Below are 19,188 nucleotides of genomic sequence, written 5' to 3' on the forward strand. Positions count from 1 at the left end.
ATGAAAAGTTCGTATAATACAGAAAATGAGCCGCTGAATTCAATGGAACAAACCGCATTGCTCTACGACTTTTAGTTTTTGAGTTACGAATTTTTTTGTTGGATAAAATTTTCCACTATGACAAATGGCCACCCTAAATTTAGGCAAAAAATTTAAATTTTTAATTCTTGTGAAAAATTGATATAATGTGTAAAATGAGCCGTAGAATTCAATCGAATAAACCGCAGTGCTCTACGACTTTTAGTTGTTTTTTTATGAATTTTTTTAGTGAAAAACTTTGATTGCCTCTGTAGCCGGAACCGTTGCCCAGAGCGGCTCCGGGTTTAATCGAAAAAATAGAGAAAATTAAGCGCTATGAAATGGTTTTTTGTTCGTTGCTCTAAATCTTACAGTTTCCGAGAAAAACGCAAAAAAAGGTTTCCATTTTCACTTTTTTTTCAATTTTCAACCGCCAATTACGGCGAAACTATTAGAGTTATCGAGAAACGGAAAAATCGAGGACAACCGGAATAAAAAACTACAAAATGGCATAGGACTCAAGGCGATATCTCGCAAAAAAATTTTCAATTTTCAATCGCCGATTACGGCCAAACTAAAAGAGCTAGGAGAAAACTCTTTTTTCCATCGTAAAGAGCACATCAAAATCTATAAGATAGGATAAGTTTTATTCGATTCTGAGACACTTTTAAAATTGACCATTTTGAAGGGGGGGTGTTAACTTTTTTTTAATTTTTTTTATTTTCCCAATTACGACTAAACTATTCGAAAAAATGGAACTGTTTTGATCCTTACCTATGCAAAATGATCCGGGGAATCGATTGGCATCGAAAAAATTGCCAAATTCCTAATAGTTTTTTAGTTATGAATTTTTTAAATTTTTACCAATTTTTGCATTTATCTGCAATTTGCTCAAAAACTATTAGTCGGAGAACAATAATTTTTTTTGAAAAAAATAGGTAATTTAAAGAGCTTTCCAACGATAATAAACTTCATGGGGTTATCTCTGATAGTTCCAGAGCTATTGCTCAACAAATGTTCCGGGTACCCAAAATCGACAAAAATTGCGACGAAAATTGAAAAAATCAAACGTCAAAAAATCGAACATATGGACTTTTTTTGGACTTTTAACAACTCTAGAGAGTTGTAAAGGCATATATAAATACGAAAAAGTATGATAGAACGAATTTAAAAAAAAATTAATTTTTTCACTTTCTTAAAGGTAAGTGTTATTACTCAGGAAATTTTAGCAAAAAATATCAAATTTTTAAATCTCATGAAAAGTTCGTATAATACAGAAATTGTGCCGCTGAATTCAATGGAACAAACCGCATTGCTCTACGACTTTTAGTTTTTGAGTTATGAATTTTTTTGTTGGAAAAAATTTTCCACTATGACAAATGGTTACCCTAAATTTAGGCAAAAAATTTTAAAATTTTAATTTTTGTGAAAAATCGATATAATATGTAAAATGAGCCGTAAAATTCAATCGAACAAATCGCAATGCTCTACGACTTTTAGTTTTCAAGTTATGATTTTTTTTTGTTGAATAAAATTTTTCACTATAAGAAATACCTATCTTAATTTTTTGCAAAAAATGTTATAACTTTAGATCTCGTTAAATGTTGGTATAATACAGAGAAAAAGCCGCTGAATCCAACGGAACAAACCGCATTGCTCTACGACTTTTATTTTTTGAGTTATGAATTTTTTTGTTGGATAAAATTTTTCACTATGACAAATGGCTACCCTAAATTTAGGCAAAAAATTTTAAAATTTTAATTCGTGTGAAAAAATGATATAATATGTAAAATGAGCCGTAGAATTCAATCGAACAAACCTCAATGCTCTACGACTTTTAGTTTTTTTTTTATGAATTTTTTTAGTGAAAAATTTTGATCGCCTCTGTAGCCGGAACCGTTGCCCGCAACGGCTCCGGGTTTAATCGAAAAAATAAAGAAAATTAAGCGCTATCAGATGGTTTTTTGTTCGTTGCTCTAAGTCTTACAGTTTCCGAGAAAAACGCAAAAAAAGGTTTCCATTTTCACTTTTTTTCAATTTTCAACCGCCAATTACGGCGAAACTATTAGAGTTATCGAGAAACGGAAAAATCGAGTACAACCGGAATAAAAAACTCTACAAAATGGCATAGGACTCAAGGCGATATTTCGCAAAAAAAATTTCAATTTTCAATCGCCGATTACGGCCAAACTAAAAGAGCTAGGAGAAAACTCTTTTTTCCATCGTAAAGAGCACATCAAAATCTATAGGACAGGATAAGTTTTATTCGATTCTGAGACACTTTTAAAATTGACCATTTTGTAGGGGGGGGTGTTGACTTTTTTTTAATTTTTTTTATTTTCCCAATTACGACTAAACTATTCGAAAATGTGGAACTGTTTAGATCCCCACCTATGCAAAATGATCCGGGGAATCGATTGGCATCGAAACAATTGCCAAGTTCTCAATAGTTTTTTAGTTATGAATTTTTTAAAATTTTACCAATTTTTGCATTTACCTGCAATTTGCTCAAAAACTATTAGTCGGAGAACAATAATTTTTTTTGAAAAAAATAGATAATTCAAAGAGCTTTTCAACGATAATAAACTTCATGGGGTTATCTCTGATAGTTCCAGAGCTATTGCTCAACAAATGTTCCGGGTACCCAAAATCGACAAAAATTGCGACGAAAATTGAAAAAATCAAACATCAAAAAACCGAACATATGGACTTTTTTTGGACTTTTAACAACTCTAGAGAGTTGTAAAGGCATATATAAATACGAAAAAGTATGATAGAACGAATTTAAAAAAAAATATTTTTTTTCACATTCTTGAAGGTAAGTGTTATTACAATTTTAGCAAAAAAAATCAAATTTTTAAATCTCATGAAAAGTCCGTATAATACAGAAAATGAGCCGTAGAATTCAATGGAACAAGCCGCATTGCTCTACGACTTTTAGTTTTCTAGTTATATTTTTTTAGTGAGAAAAATTGACCAAATTCTAAAGAAAAATTGAAAAAAATCAAACATTTTATTAAAATAGAACCAAATGACTGTTTTGAACTTTTCAAGGCTTTAGATTAGAGAGTTCTAAGGACGTAGGAATATCCCTAAAACTTTGCTAGATCTAGTTTAAAAAAATATATATTAATTTTTAATTTTATGAAGAGTTCAAACTCAACAGAGAACTGCCTCAGCCGAAGTTGAATTATGTGAAATGCGCCACAGAATCGAGACACGGAGGAAATCCGTATTGTGTCCAAAGTCACGTAATCGCCTAAACTCCCAATTTAAACCTCACTTTGCGCATTATATAAACTGCAAGGCCGCGTCCTTTCCGCACCACTCTGTATACACGCTTCTGCGAATCGCATCAAACAATGCACAATTGCACATCCCACTATCGTTTTCCCAGAAGTCACCGAGTATCGCGTTGAAATCTGCGTACATTATATAAATATTTTTTCGACTTGAACTTTTATGCGTGTTGTGTTGGCACTTGAAAAACTTTTACGACGCCAAATGAGACTATTTTGGAGCTTTGTTTATGGCCTGAGATGCACTCTAATCGTCCAATTTTATTCCGAGCGAATTCATTTAGTGATGCTGGATTTCGTAACCACTGGAGGGATAAATTACAGAAAAATTATCAAGTTAATTTAAATTCCTGTCATGCTACAAACAGATTAGTTTGTGGCTGCTTGCAAGACGGCGAAAAACTATAAACAACTTTTTCATAGTTTTACGAGATGATTTATTTTTTTAAAGACGAGTAATAAATCGATCGCAACTATTCCGAGGGCAATCGGAAAATAACAAACGACACAAAGTGGCCTTGACACACTCAAAATACTTACGGTGTGTTCCTAATTGCTGGACCGATCAATTTGCAACAGATGTTACTTGTTTTACAGATTCGAAATGTTCAAAATTACATGGAATTTTGTATTTTGCGTAGTTTTCATTGGTTAATTCCTGAGAGTATTTTACTCAGATTACTACAGTTATCAAAAATTTTGTTTGTTGTTGCAGTTAACTCCTGAGACACTTAACTTTTTAATCTGGCTCCTGAGCTAAGTGAATCTAAGCTCAGAAACAGTTGAATTCCAGAGTTGGGATAGTTCAGAATAGTTCGATTTTTCTCAGTTACCTAGTCCTTTCTGCCACAGTTATCTTTTTTTTTATCATTGGCTCCTGAGACACATTTTATTTTCTAATCTAGTTTTTGAGTAAGTTTTATGATTTTTCCTGAGAGGCTTATATCTGAGTTGTGGAATAAAACAAAACTTTCTCAGTTAGCTCCTGAGTTCGGTCCCTAAAGTTATAATTAAACAACAAATGTTTAATTTTTGTCAGTATGTTTAGCTCCTGAGTTAAATATTGATATTTTAATATAGAAATACAAAAAACTTAAATTATTTGAGTTCTGGAATAAAACAAAACTTTCTCAGTTAGCTCCTGAGTTTATTATTAAACATTTATTTGTTTAGCTCCTGAGGGGAATATTTATATTTTAATCCAGAAATGCGAAAGACTGAATTATTTGAGTTCTGGAATAAAAAAAAATTCTTAGTTAGCTCCTGAGTTCGGCCTCTGAAACTATAATAAAAGAACAAATGTTTCATTTTTTATCGATACGTTTAGCCCCTAAGCTAAATATTGTTATTTTAATATAGAAATACAAAAAAACTTGAATTATTTGAGTTCTGGAATAAAACAAAACTTTCTCAGCTCCTGAGTTCCTGAATTCCTGAATTTTTTATTAAACATTTATTTGTTTAGCTACTGAGGTGAATATTTATATTTTAATCCAGAAATGCAAAAGACTGAGTTATTTAAGTTGTAGATTAAAAAAAATTTCTTAGTTAGCTCCTGAGTTCGGCCTCTGAAACTATAATAAAAGAACAATGTTTCGTTTTTTTATCAATACATTTAGCTCCTGAGCTAAATATTGATATTTTATTATAGAAATACAAAAAAACTTGCGTTATTGAGTTCTGGAATAATAGAAAATTTTCTCAGCTCCTGAGTTCCTGAACTCCTGAGTTTTTTATTTAACATTTGTTTGTTTAGCTCCTAAAGTCAATATTTATATTTTAATCCAGAAATGCAAAAGACTGAGTTATTTAAGTTCTGGAATAAAAAAAATTTCTTAGTTAGCTCCTGAGTTCGGCCTCTGAAACTATAATAAAAGAACAAATGTTTCGTTTTTTTATCAATACGTTTAGCTCCTGAGCTAAATATTGATATTTTAATATGGAAATACAAAAAAACTTGAGTTATTTGAGTTCTGGAATAAAACAAAACTTTCTCAGCTCCTGAGTTCCTGAACTCCTGAGTTTTTTATTTAACATTTATTTGTTTAGCTCCTGAGGTAAATATTTATATTTTAATCCAGAAATGCAAAAGACTGAATTATTTAAGTTCTGGAATAAAAAAATTTCTTAGTTAGCTCCTGAGTTCGGCCTCTGAAACTATAATACAAGTACAAATGTTTAATTTTTTTATCAATACGTTTAGCTCCTGAGCTAAATATTGATATTTTAATATAGAAATACAAAAAACTTGAGTTATTTGAGTTCTGGAATAAAGCAAAACTTTCTCAGTTAGCTCCTGAGTTCCTGAACTCCTGAGTTTATTATTAAACATTTATTTGTTTAGCTCCTGAAGGAAATATTTATATTTTAATCCAGACATGCAAAAGACTGAGTTATTTGAGTTCTGGAATAAAAAAAAATTCTTAGTTAGATCCTGAGTTCGGCCTCTGAAACTATAATAAAAGAACAAATGTTTCGTTTTTTTATCAATACGTTTCGCTCCTGAGCTAAATATTGATATTTTAATATGGAAATACAAAAAAACTTGAGTTATTTGAGTTTTGGAATAAAACAAAACTTTCTCAGCTCCTGAGTTCCTGAACTCCTGAGTTTTTTATTAAACATTTATTTGTTTAGCTCCTGAGGTGCATATTTATATTTTAATCCAGAAATGCAAAAGACTGAGTTATTTAAGTTCTGGAATAAAAAAAATTTCTTAGTTAGCTCCTGAGTTCGGCCTCTGAAACTATAATAAAAAAACAATGTTTCGTTTTTTTCTCAATACGTTTAGCTCCTGAGCTAAATATTGATGTTTTAATATGGAAATACAAAAAAACTTGAGTTATTTGAGTTTTGGAATAAAACAAAACTTTCTCAGCTCCTGAGTTCCTGAACTCCTGAGTTTTTTATTAAACATTTATTTGTTTAGCTCCTGAGGTGAATATTTATATTTTAATCCAGAAATGCAAGAGACTGAGTTATTTAAGTTCGGAATAAAAAAAATTTCTTAGTTAGCTCCTGAGTTCGGCCTCTGAAACTATAATAAAAGAACAAATGTTTCATTTTTTTATCAACACGTTTAGCTCCTGAGTTAAATATCGATATTTTAATCCAGAAATGAAAGAATTCGTAATTGTAGAAGCGGAATTCGTAATGGGTTTGAAAAAATAGTATAAATCCTCGAACCGATTCGTGGTAGTAGAAAAAATGCGACATCAATCTCTCACACGTGACAAGCTATATTTATGTAGATGAGATGAATCTGCTTAAGGTATAATAGAAATCGGCTTTGTGAATGGAATTGGGTGATTTTTGCGTGCGGGGTTGGTAGCGGTGTCAGTGACCGTTAACGTCACCCCCTGTCGAATTGTTGATCGATTTGCATGATAGACAATTGTAATTGTGTTCCAGCGTTAATTATAATTGCAAATCCGCCTTGTGCATATTATCTATCACACCTGTTGCACTCGTTGTGTATTAAAGGTGGAAGGAAGGAGGCGAATTAGCGATACAGAGCATAATAACAGAGCAGGTGGTTGGCTTGGCTTGAAATAAATAAATCTCGTCCAAATGGTGAATAGATACGAATTACTGCAGATGCAATGCATTGATAAAGCCTTGCACATCTCTAAGCATTCGCTTCCGCCATAATTAAGGCGATTGTTGGTGCAGGAGCGATTTTTCCTCTCGTTACTCACCGTCGAAGTCTCTCGAAAAATTCGAGTGAAAGACTGCGTTTTGCATGCGTTGTCTTTACGGTTCATCAAAGTTTCAAGAGCCGCAGCGATCATAAAAATTCAAGTACTCTACGTGGGTCGACAAACTCGAGATGTCTCTTTGGGAGGGAAGGAAAACAAGCCTGCACATGTCTGCCAACCCAAATTTTCGCTTATCTAAATGGCCAGACGAAAATAAACTCAATGACCTTGAAAAATGATACAGCTTTGGCAAGGTTGAATTATCATCATTATTATTTAATCAAGGAATTCGCTATTCTCTATTATCGGCGGCGTGTCTCAATAATGCGCAAATTCACTGCCGATTTATTGAGCTATTATTTAAATTATCGAGTCATAAAAATGGTAAACACATATTTTATAAAATGCCTTTTAATTTTGCAATTCAATCACGTTCGCAAACGGACGATTGATTGCCGGATTTATGGCGCAAGAGCCATCTGGGCGCAGATTTCTAAACTCGAACTTAACAAAACAGAAAACCTATCAAGCCTGAGACAGTTTTCTCAATTTTTCTTGTTTGTATTTTAAATATTACTCGTAACTTTTTTATCATTTACGCAGTATTTCCTGTTTTTCTAAACGAATTTCTTAAATACTTATCCATTGTCTTAATATTTTACATTTTACAGAAAAAGTTTAAATTCCTATCATTTTTACTATCATTTGGTTTCAAACTTTCACGACAATTTCGCTCAATAGCCAATAAAATTATCCTGTTCTAGTATACATTTATGAAACCCCGAAGATTTTTTTGTGATTTGGTTTAGATATGATTATAGTTTTTAGTTTTTTGAGGTCATTTCTGAGACTGTTAAAAAAATAAAAAGGACGTACTTTTTGAAAAATCTACTTTCGGAGATTTTCTGCTATAGTTCAACAATTATCTAGGTCTTAATCTTTAATTAACGAATAAATAATAATAATAATAATACAAATAAATACATAATAAGTAAAAACAAAAAATAAATAAAATTGCAAGAAAATCAACGTGATTCTACCAATTAAACTATTAAAAAAAAATAACAGAGTATTCCTACAAAATCAAGATTATTTAAAAAATGCGTAAAATTTTAGAAAAAAACCTGTGTTACCAAGAAAAAAATATTCATATATATTTAAATTTTTAACGTTTCCTTTAATAAATGAGTTATATGAAGCACAGCTAAAAAAATCTAGAGAAACAATTAATTTTGTATTGAATATCGTTTTTCTAAGTTAACTTTTTCTGAGCATAACCCTAAGAGAGATCGACTGACTGAGTATGAATTCTAAAATATCATTTTCATCATGTTTTTCAAGAATTGAAAAAGTTTCAAGAAGAATTTTTCAAAAACGTAAAAATTACGCTTCCTGAAGAACAAGATTTTCCAGTTAATTTTCCAGAAATTTTAGAATTTTTCTCTAATTCTTATTCTCCAATATGTATATTTACAGAGATAATTTCTTCCGAATTTTAATTAAAAAAAATGTTTTATATTTTTCTGAAAATAAACAGTTTTAAAAATTTCGGGCATGACCTGACCTGACCATCTTTTGGGGAGTGATAAAAGATATACAACTAAGTTAAAAGTTCCTATGACAAAAATTATTTAGGTTTTTTTCACGAAGTAGAACTTTTCAAACATTGGATGTTTGGAATAAGTTTTTGGCATTTAAGATAATTTTTTCTTTACTTTAATTATCAGAAATGGCAACATTAAATAGACACCTAAATCACCAATTTGTGTCTTAATTTAAAAAAAAAAACATTTAACAAAGAAGAAAATTCTAAAAATTATAACCAACAATTAAGAGGTTGCTATAAAAATATAATAAAAAATAAAGAATTATAAAGATTAAGGTGTTTGAAAAAAATCTGAATTCATTTTATTGTCTAGCTGAACGTCTTTTATCATCATTCGAAAACTTGGTTCGACACTTTTGAATCACTCTGTATATTTAGTTCCTGAAAAAAAAATCGGAAATTTTTTTTTAACTTTTTTTAATAAAAATTAAATTTAATATGTAGTACTTAAAATAATAATAATAATAATAATAATAAATAATTCTTGTATAAATTACGAGAATGACCCCCATTATTCATTTGATTCGACCAAAGTTGGTGAAACTGGACTTAAGTATTAAGAAATTATTTACAAAAACTCAGAAAAAATTAAAAGTACAAAATACTTCTCCAAAAACTCTAAGATGTTCTGTAGCTACAGAGTCTATAGTTTTTTTAATGAAATTACGAGTAGAAATTTTAGGTGTCAGTCTAACACACATTCTCTGATAAAAGATAAGAATTCCTAAAAAATAAAATAGTTAAAAACTCTATTACTGAATTTTCTTCTTAGGAAAATTCTTCGGTTTTTTGGTGTTAAAATACTCTCAGTTGGTGATTTGGTGACTGTTTAGTGAGTAAAAATAGTGACCTTAATATTTTTAAAAACCTTGTGCAAATCTGATCATCGCATATCTTGTCGAAATGCCAGTGCGACATTTAAAAACGGTCTCGTTGCACAAAAATGCAGAAAACAAAGAATGTTAATGTCACTGCTCCCACTCAATGCCCAAACTTTCTGATTTTCGTATCGAAAACGTCGCTTTTTGCAGCAGGAACTTGCTGGTTAGCCATGCTCCGTAACGGCCGTTGCACCGAAATCCTCTACGAGAAGAGCACGAAAGAGCAATGTTGCGGCAACCGCCTCATGCAGACGGCCTACTCGCCTGACGAGCTCGATCCGGGGGCTTTCTTCTTTTGGAGGGTGTTGGGCGACGGTGTGCGCTGCCTCCCCTGTCAAGGTATGGTGGAAAACGGGAGGTTTTTGATGGGTTAAGAGCAGGAATTTCAGTTTCCTGCAAGGACGTTGACTGCGGAGTTGACAAAACGTGCACGATTCGGAAAGGACGCGCCAAATGCGTCTGCTCCTCCAAGTGCAAGGAAGGGAAAGTCCGGGCGAAAAGGGGGCCGATTTGCGGCACCGACGGCCGGAGTTACCGGAATATTTGCAGACTCCGGAAACGCGCCTGTCGACGCAAGTCGCACTCGCTGGCGATTGCCTACAGCGGAACCTGTCAAAGTGAGTTATTACAACACTCAGGAAACACTCAGAAAAAAATTTTTGCTCGTTTAGAAAACTTACTGTTTTCTTAGACATTTTTTCTTTCCTGAGGCTCATTTTGTAACCAAAATACGATTTTCTGATACAAATAGCAGGAAATACAAATTTTTTGTTTCCTGATATCCTGATTTCGTGACTACAAAATAAAGGTTTTTGCACCCATTTTTACTTCTGAGAAAGTTTTTTTTCTATTTCTATTTCTAGTTTGAGAGTTTACAAAGTTCCAGAGATAACAAATGTTCTATTTAAAATTGTTTTCTTTTATCAATTTGTTTTACTGAGTACTGAGATATCCGGTTTCCAATTGGAGAGTTTATGAATCTCAGGTGATAACAAATGATTTCTTTTTGTTTCCTGAGATTGTGGTTATGTAGCTAAAAACTATTTCTGGTTGTTTCGAAGAAACATTGAGACTCAGGAAGTAAAGTAGGACTAATTCCTAATTAATTTCTGAAAATAAAAGATATGAATTTTCGAGTTTTACCGTCTGCATTTCCTGTTTTCTGTTTATTAGTTTTCTGAGGTGTTTTTACAAAAAATTTAATTCAAAACTATTTATAAAATCCTTGATCATTCTCTGAAATGTCTTTTTGGGCAAAAAATGTTTTGCAACATTTGTTTTTTTTGTTTGTTTCCTGAGAAGGGTCTTTAATAATATTTATTAACTATACTTTCTAAGGCACTTTAAAAAATCATGTTTTGTATTTTTTTTCTGTGGGATTAATTTTGCAACAGATGAAACTACTTTCTTAGATATGTGTCTATTTTAAGAGTTTATGCGTCTCAGGACAAAGAAAACTTTTGTTTTCGGAGACTGTGTGCAAAATACAAGTGAGAAATTGTTTTTCGTCCAGTTTTTTTGTTTCTTAAGGAAGTTTTTTTAGTAAACTTCCTGAGATACTATTTCTAGAATGAAAGACAACAAATTGATTTTTTTGTTTCCTGCGACTCTGTTTTCTGTACTATTTTTTTCTGAGGTTTAGCTGTTTCTGAAACAAACTGATTTAAGGAACAAATTCATTAATAATTACTAATTCCTGAAACAATTTTTATTTTGGATAAAATAACAATTTTTTTAGTTTTACCACCTTTTTCAATTTAGGAAAGATTAGTTTCCTGACCTGAATTTAGAAAAATTACAAGTTCCAGCTCTTCAATTTCTGAGAAACAATTGCTTAAATATAAAGATGAATTCATTGATTCTTGGATCAGTTTCTGAGATGTCTAATGAAAAATGTGTTTCCTGAGAAAAGTTTTTTTATCCATTTTCTGAAACAGTTTGAGAGTTTTTGAATCTCAGGTCATAACTAATATATTTTTTGTTTTTTGAATGCGTTTTGTTACAAAACTTTTGTTTCTTATGACTTTTTGTTTCTTCTTGGATTAGTTTCTGAGATATCTAACGTTTTCCGAAATTCTTTTTTTTCCTGAAAATTTTTTTTACTATTTCCTGAAACAGTTTGAGAGTCTTTGAATCTCAGGACATAATATACCTAATATATGTTTTGTTTCCTGAGACTGTGATTTCATAATTCCAAAATACGTGTTTATGAGTCTCAGAAGATACATTATTTTTTGTTTCCTGAGACTGTGATTTTATCACAAATCTGTTTCTGAAACAATCGATATTTGTTATTTCTGAGAGAAATTGGAATGAGACTCAGCCAATAAAGTGACTTGTCACTAGTCCCTAGTAGGATTTTCAGTTTAAAAAAATATGCAAATTTTATATTTTTTCCCACTCTTCCAAATTAATAAAAAACAGAATGAGGTTTCTGAACTGATTATAGAAAAATCTGAGCCAATTCTGGAATTATTAGGGTTCTCAGGACTTTCTGCAACAAAATATGTTTTCGCTAATTTCCTGCGAAAGTGTCCTTTGTAATAATTATTACTTTATCAGATACAGAAACTAGTATATTTTTTGTCTTTCTATTTCTAGTTTGAGAGTTTACAAAGTTCCAGAGATAACAAATGTTCTATTTAAAAAATTTTTTCTTTTATCAATTTGTTTTACTGAGTACTGAGATATCCTGTTTCCAATTGGAGAGTTTATGAATCTCAGGTGATAACAAATGATTTCTTTTTGTTTCCTGAGATTGTGGTTACGTAGCTAAAAACTATTTCTGGTTGTTTCAAAGAAACATTGAGACTCAGGAAGTAAAGTAGGACTAATTCCTAATTAATTTCTGACAATAAAAGATATAAATTTTCGAGTTTTACCGTCTGCATTTCCTGTTTTCTGTTTATTAGTTTTCTGAGGTGTTTTTAGAAAAAATTTAATTCAAAACTATTTATAAAATCCTTGATCATTCTCTGAAATGTCCAAAGACTTTTTGGGCAAAAAATGTTTTGCAACATTTGTTTTTTTTGTTTGTTTCCTGAGAAGGGTCTTTAATTATATTTATTAACTATACTTTCTAAGGCACTTTAAAAAATCATGTTTTATATTTTTTTTCTGTGGGATTAATTTTGCAACAGATGAAAAGTTTTCTTAGATATGTGTCTATTTTAAGAGTTTATGCGTCTCAGGACAAAGAAAACTTTTGTTTTCGGAGACTGTGTGCAAAATACAAGTGAGAAATTGTTTTTCGTCCAGTTTTTTTGTTTCTTAAGGAAGTTTTTTTTAGTAAACAACTTCCTGAGATACTATTTCTAGAGTGAAAGACAACAAATTGATTTTTTTGTTTCCTGCGACTCTGTTTTCTGTACAATTTTTTTTCTGAGGTTTAGCTGTTTCTGAAACAAACTGATTTAAGAAACAAATTCATTAGTAATTACTAATTCCTAAAAAAAATTTTATTTTGGATAAAATAACAATTTTTTTAGTTTTACCACCTTTTTCAATTTAGGAAAGATTAGTTTCCTGACCTGAATTTAGAAAAATTACAAGTTCCAGCTCTTCAATTTCTGAGAAACAATTGCTTAAATATAAAGATGAATTCATTGATTCTTGGATCAGTTTCTGAGATGTCTAATGAAAAATGTGTTTCCTGAGAAAAGTTTTTTTATCCATTTTCTGAAACAGTTTGAGAGTTTTTGAATCTCAGGTCATAACTAATATATTTTTTGTTTTTTGAATGCGTTTTGTTACAAAACTTTTGTTTCTTATGACTTTTTGTTTCTTCTTGGATTAGTTTCTGAGATATCTAACGTTTTCCGAAATTCTTTTTTTTCCTGAAAATTTTTTTTACTATTTCCTGAAACAGTTTGAGAGTCTTTGAATCTCAGGACATAATATACCTAATATATGTTTTGTTTCCTGAGACTGTGATTTCATAATTCCAAAATACGTGTTTATGAGTCTCAGAAGATACATTATTTTTTGTTTCCTGAGACTGTGATTTTATCACAAATCTGTTTCTGAAACAATCGATATTTGTTATTTCTGAGAGAAATTGGAATGAGACTCAGCCAATAAAGTGACTTGTCACTAGTCCCTAGTAGGATTTTCAGTTTAAAAAAATATGCAAATTTTATATTTTTTCCCACTCTTCCAAATTAATAAAAAACAGAATGAGGTTTCTGAACTGATTATAGAAAAATCTGAGCCAATTCTGGAATTATTAGGGTTCTCAGGACTTTCTGCAACAAAATATGTTTTCGCTAATTTCCTGCGAAAGTGTCCTTTGTAATAATTATTACTTTATCAGATACAGAAACTAGTATATTTTTTGTCTTTCTATTTCTAGTTTGAGAGTTTACAAAGTTCCAGAGATAACAAATGTTCTATTTAAAAAATTTTTTCTTTTATCAATTTGTTTTACTGAGTACTGAGATATCCGGTTTCCAATTGGAGAGTTTATGAATCTCAGGTGATAACAAATGATTTCTTTTTGTTTCCTGAGATTGTGGTTATGTAGCTAAAAACTATTTCTGGTTGTTTCGAAAAAACATTGAGACTCAGGAAGTAAAGTAGGACTAATTCCTAATTAATTTCTGAAAATAAAAGATATGAATTTTCGAGTTTTACCGTCTGCATTTCCTGTTTTCTGTTTATTAGTTTTCTGAGGTGTTTTTACAAAAAATTTAATTCAAAACTATTTATAAAATCCTTGATCATTCTCTGAAATGTCTTTTTGGGCAAAAAATGTTTTGCAACATTTGTTTTTTTTGTTTGTTTCCTGAGAAGGGTCTTTAATAATATTTATTAACTATACTTTCTAAGGCACTTTAAAAAATCATGTTTTGTATTTTTTTTCTGTGGGATTAATTTTGCAACAGATGAAACTACTTTCTTAGATATGTGTCTATTTTAAGAGTTTATGCGTCTCAGGACAAAGAAAACTTTTGTTTTCGGAGACTGTGTGCAAAATACAAGTGAGAAATTGTTTTTCGTCCAGTTTTTTTGTTTCTTAAGGAAGTTTTTTTAGTAAACTTCCTGAGATACTATTTCTAGAATGAAAGACAACAAATTGATTTTTTTGTTTCCTGCGACTCTGTTTTCTGTACTATTTTTTTCTGAGGTTTAGCTGTTTCTGAAACAAACTGATTTAAGGAACAAATTCATTAATAATTACTAATTCCTGAAACAATTTTTATTTTGGATAAAATAACAATTTTTTTAGTTTTACCACCTTTTCCAATTTAGGAAGTATTGGTTTTCTGAGCTGAATTTAGAAAAATTACAAGTTCCAGCTCTTCAATTTCTGAGAAACAATTGCTTAAATATAAAGATGAATTCAATGATTCTTGGATCAGTTTCTGAGAGTCTAATGAAAAATGTGTTTCCTGAGAAAAGTTTTTTTATCCATTTTCTGAAACAGTTTGAGAGTTTTTGAATCTCAGGTCATAACTAATATATTTTTTGTTTTTTGAATGCGTTTTGTTAAAACTCTTGTTTCTTATGACTTTTTGTTTCTTCTTGGATTAGTTTCTGAGATATCTAAAGACTTAGGCCAAAAGTGTTTTCCGAAATCCTTTTTTTTCCTGAAATTTTTTTTTACTATTTCCTGAAACAGTTTGAGAGTCTTTGAATCTCAGGACATAATATACCTAATATATGTTTTGTTTCCTGAGACTGTGATTTCATAATTCCAAAATACAAAGTGTTTATGAGTCTCAGAAGATACATTATTTTTTGTTTCCTGAGACTGTGATTTCATCACAAATCTGTTTCTGAAACGATCGATATTTGTTATTTCTGAGAGAAATTGGAATGAGACTCAGCCAATAAAGTGACTTTTCACTAGTTCCCAGTATGATTTTCAATTTAAAAAAATATGCAAGTTTTATACTTTTTCCCACTCTTCCAAATTAATAAAAAACAGAATGAGGTTTCTGAACTGATTATAGAAAAATCTGAGCCAATTCTGGAATTATTAGGGTTCTCAGGACTTTCTGCAACAAAATATGTTTTCGCTAATTTCCTGCGAAAGTGTCCTTTGTAATAATTATTACTTTATCAGATACAGAAACTAGTATATTTATTGTCTTCTCGACTTTCGAATTTGCACTTACACAATTGTTAAAACACCGATTCTGAGATAAAGTTTGGTTGTTTCTGTAATAATTTGAACTGAGACTCAGGAAACAATAAGTAACTTGATGGTTGCAGTAAAAATGTTATTAATTTCTGAGATGTTTTCTTAAGAAATTTCATTAAGTTCGTAGCTAGTAATGCTGAGAAGCAGAAATGTTGCCAACATTAATAAAATGTTCCCAGCCTCCTGTGATAAAATCAAATGCCCGTCGGGCATGCACTGCCTCCTGGACCAGAACCTGCACCCCCACTGTGTCAACTGTTCGAAGCGGTGCTCCGACAGCCCCCGGCGTCGCGAGGTGTGCGGTTCCGACGGCGTGACCTACCCTAGTGCTTGCCACCTCCGCGAGAAGACCTGCCGCCGCGGCAAAGCCATCCCCATCGCCTACAAGGGCCCCTGTCGAGGTACCACCACCAAGACCACCCCCAATTTTTATTAATTTTTGTGTTTAGAAGGGGCGACGTGCGGGGACGTCCGCTGCCAGGACCGGCAGTCGTGTCTGACGGACCCCTCGACGGGGATGCCGCGCTGCGTCAGCTGCACCTCCACGTGCCGGCCGCGGCACATGCACGGCCCCATCTGCGGCACCAACAACAGCACGTACCACTCCTGGTGCGACATGATGGTGGATTCGTGCGCCAAGGGGTTTGTCATCGATACGAAGCATCCGGGGCGGTGTGGGGGCGGCGAGGGATAGCCAGCGGGGGCGGTTGTAGATATGAAATTTAAACCAAAGAGTAGCAGCGATTTGGACTACGGTATGCTTAAGGAATTCCATGTTAAAGAGTCTAGGTAAAAGTAGAGATTTTTCAATAATTCCAAAGTAGAGGTGTCCGTCGTAGGGGGACGGGGGCGGGGCGGGCACGATTCTCTTGCCGAGAACTTTACATTTTTTCCCTTGCCTGAGTTTTTTATTCACATTTTAATGAACCTGACCTTAATTTACGTCTAAATTACTTCAGAAAAAAGTCAGGTCTTGGTACCGACAAAGATTTTGTTCCTGAGAAATTAAAAAAATCAACTATTTGTTTAAAGCCTTGAACCTCTTTAAATTACTTCAGGGAACCACTAAGTTTCTCTTCTGTGTTTGATAGTTTTCTTTGACAATTTTATAAGTCAGAGACTGTTCCTGCGAAAATATGTACTAACTAATATACAAATTATTATTCTTCGCAGAATTCTTGAGATTAATTCCTGGTGATTTCGACATTTAAAACGGTTAAAATTGGGTTAAATGTTTCCTGAGCAGAAGGTTTTTCTTCTCAGATTATTTTCTGAAAAGAGCCATCAAAGAAAAAACATGATAAAACGAAATAAGAGAATAGTTGTTCAAACTAAATAGGTACTACTTCTGGAAATTGTAAAACTGCTGTTTCCTGAGTTTTGAATTTTTCAACAGAGTTTCTGAGTTTATCCCGCTATTGATTTTAGAAATCACCTCAAGTAATCCTGCTTCTGTATTCAGAAAAAAAACTATTACAGAAGTCATTACTCTTTAACATAAATTGAAGAAAATATAACAAAAAAATTTCAAATAATTATTAAACTTTGTACAATTAAAATGATGTTAATTATGTTTTTGACTGTTGCTGATACAATTTTGTTACTCAAAAATTGCTCCTGAGAGAGTTTTTAAAATAAGTAAGTATGTGGTAATAGATGAACAATTTTTTATTTGAAAAATCAATTAAAATTAGTTCAAATATTTTCTGAAAAGAACGTCTTTCGTCTCAGATAATGATGTTCTCAGGAGAATGGTTAAAGAAAAATATGATAAAAGAAATACGAGTTTAATTCTTATCCAAACTAAATATTTTTGAAAATTATAAAAATCTTGATGGTCATTAATTTCTGACATAAATTAAAGAAAAAATACCGAAAAAATCAGTGTTTAATATTAAATATCTACTAATTATTTTCGCCATGCATGTGAATGTTTTCAGAATTTTTCTACAGTTTCCTACAATAAATGTTAATTGGTTAAAAATATTCACATAAACAAAGTTTGAAAAATTAATGGAATTTTATGATTTCTAGAGTCATTCTAAAACTTGCTTACTTTTTGTATTTTGTGCAAAAAAATACTTCACCCAAAATTTATGAATTTATTTAAATAGTTTAATTTAAAATTTTGGCTTGTGGAGCTAAGGATATTCTAGTAGAATTTTAAATAATAATTCATATTTGTTTAATTTTTTCTGGATTGTTTTTGTTTTGAAGAACAGTTTTTTTCTTTTTAGAATTTATTTTATTGTTGGAGGGTTATAATTAAGCTGATCGAAAAAACTTAGGGAGATTGGTATTTTTACACTCGTATTTTTTGCCCCAAACAATATTTAGACATTGCTTACTTTACAAGACCATAAGAAATAATAATAATAATATAGGGACTTAAATTAAATTAAATTATAGTAAAATGAACTGTAAAAAAATTTAAAAAAATCCTGCAGAGAAAAATATTTAATATCAAAGGCTGATTTTTGTGTGATTCTTAGATCAATTTCTGAATACCAATAAAAAGCATTCATTTTTCGTGTCCTGAAACTATATCCTGCGAAAATATTCGTAGTTATTTCAGGAACTACTGGCTAATTAAAACTTAATGTGTTGTAAATGTTGGCGCTTCGGCAAGTGTGGTGGCCGCCTCCGCTTTCGCGTAGAGTAATCCACGTGTTCTAATTCTTAATTTAAGGTAAAAGTAATAACTCACAGTAATAACCAGTATTGAAGAATGTAGTTAAAGTAGCTGAGCAAGAAACGTTGTGTGTTTGTACTATAATAATAACTTCGAATTCGTTGTATTTTGTTGACAAATTCTAGTCGGAACTAACAGACTTGTTGGCAATCGCTGGTTTTTAAATGTAAACAAATTGAATTTAATTTATTGTACAATATCGAAATAATAACCGTTCGATTTGCATTTAAAGCCTCCTCCAGCTGGTTCTCAGACAACAACAACCGACGTGATCTTTATACAGAAAACGTGTTCTGATAAATAAATGGCAAATTAAGTAAATTGTCATCATTTCGAGTTTTGCATGCTTGCGAAAAAATTATCATAAACTTTTCCATGGATGCACAGGAATGCATAACGTGACTCTTAACCCCAAATGGGCTCTCTGCTGAAATGCGAACCGTTATTATGAGATACCAAAAAGAAATAATGCGCGCGAGGTTGTCTGGAAAGCTAGGTTTTATTCTGCTGTTTCAAGTACTTAACTAGTAAATTATTTTCTGTTTGATTGTTTTGTTAATTGATTCTTTATGTACTTGTTGTATCTTTTGTACAGTATTTTATTATTATTATATTCAAAGTATTTTTGTATTGTTATTTTTAAGAAATTATGGTGACTTATTATGTAAAACACGATGTATTAGACTGGCGTAACTTATTAAATATTTATTGTAGATTTAGATAATAAATCACTAAAACACGACACTCGCATTTTCTCATTCCTACTGTTTGAAACCCGATTATCAATTGGGACAGGGGCGGACTGTGAAAATATCACGTATCACTCCAACTCCTATGATCAGTTCTCCA

General features: G+C 31.4%; 1 protein-coding gene across 1 annotated transcript in view; it reads left to right on the top strand.

The window, feature by feature from the left end:
- The window catches only part of LOC100141662 (follistatin), a 40,994-nt gene extending 21,913 nt beyond the window's left edge, over positions 1-19,081 (top strand). Inside the window, exons 3-6 of the mRNA XM_001813504.4 lie at positions 9,653-9,841; positions 9,892-10,119; positions 15,827-16,048; positions 16,097-19,081. Coding sequence (XP_001813556.2) covers positions 9,653-9,841; positions 9,892-10,119; positions 15,827-16,048; positions 16,097-16,341 — 884 coding nt within the window. The 3' untranslated portion in view covers positions 16,342-19,081. The remainder of the gene's footprint in view (positions 1-9,652; positions 9,842-9,891; positions 10,120-15,826; positions 16,049-16,096) is intronic.
- The last annotated feature ends 107 nt before the right edge of the window (positions 19,082-19,188 follow it).

The sequence above is a fragment of the Tribolium castaneum genome, chromosome 3 (genome assembly GCF_031307605.1).
Source record: "Tribolium castaneum strain GA2 chromosome 3, icTriCast1.1, whole genome shotgun sequence".
NCBI classification, from domain to species: domain Eukaryota; kingdom Metazoa; phylum Arthropoda; class Insecta; order Coleoptera; family Tenebrionidae; genus Tribolium; species Tribolium castaneum.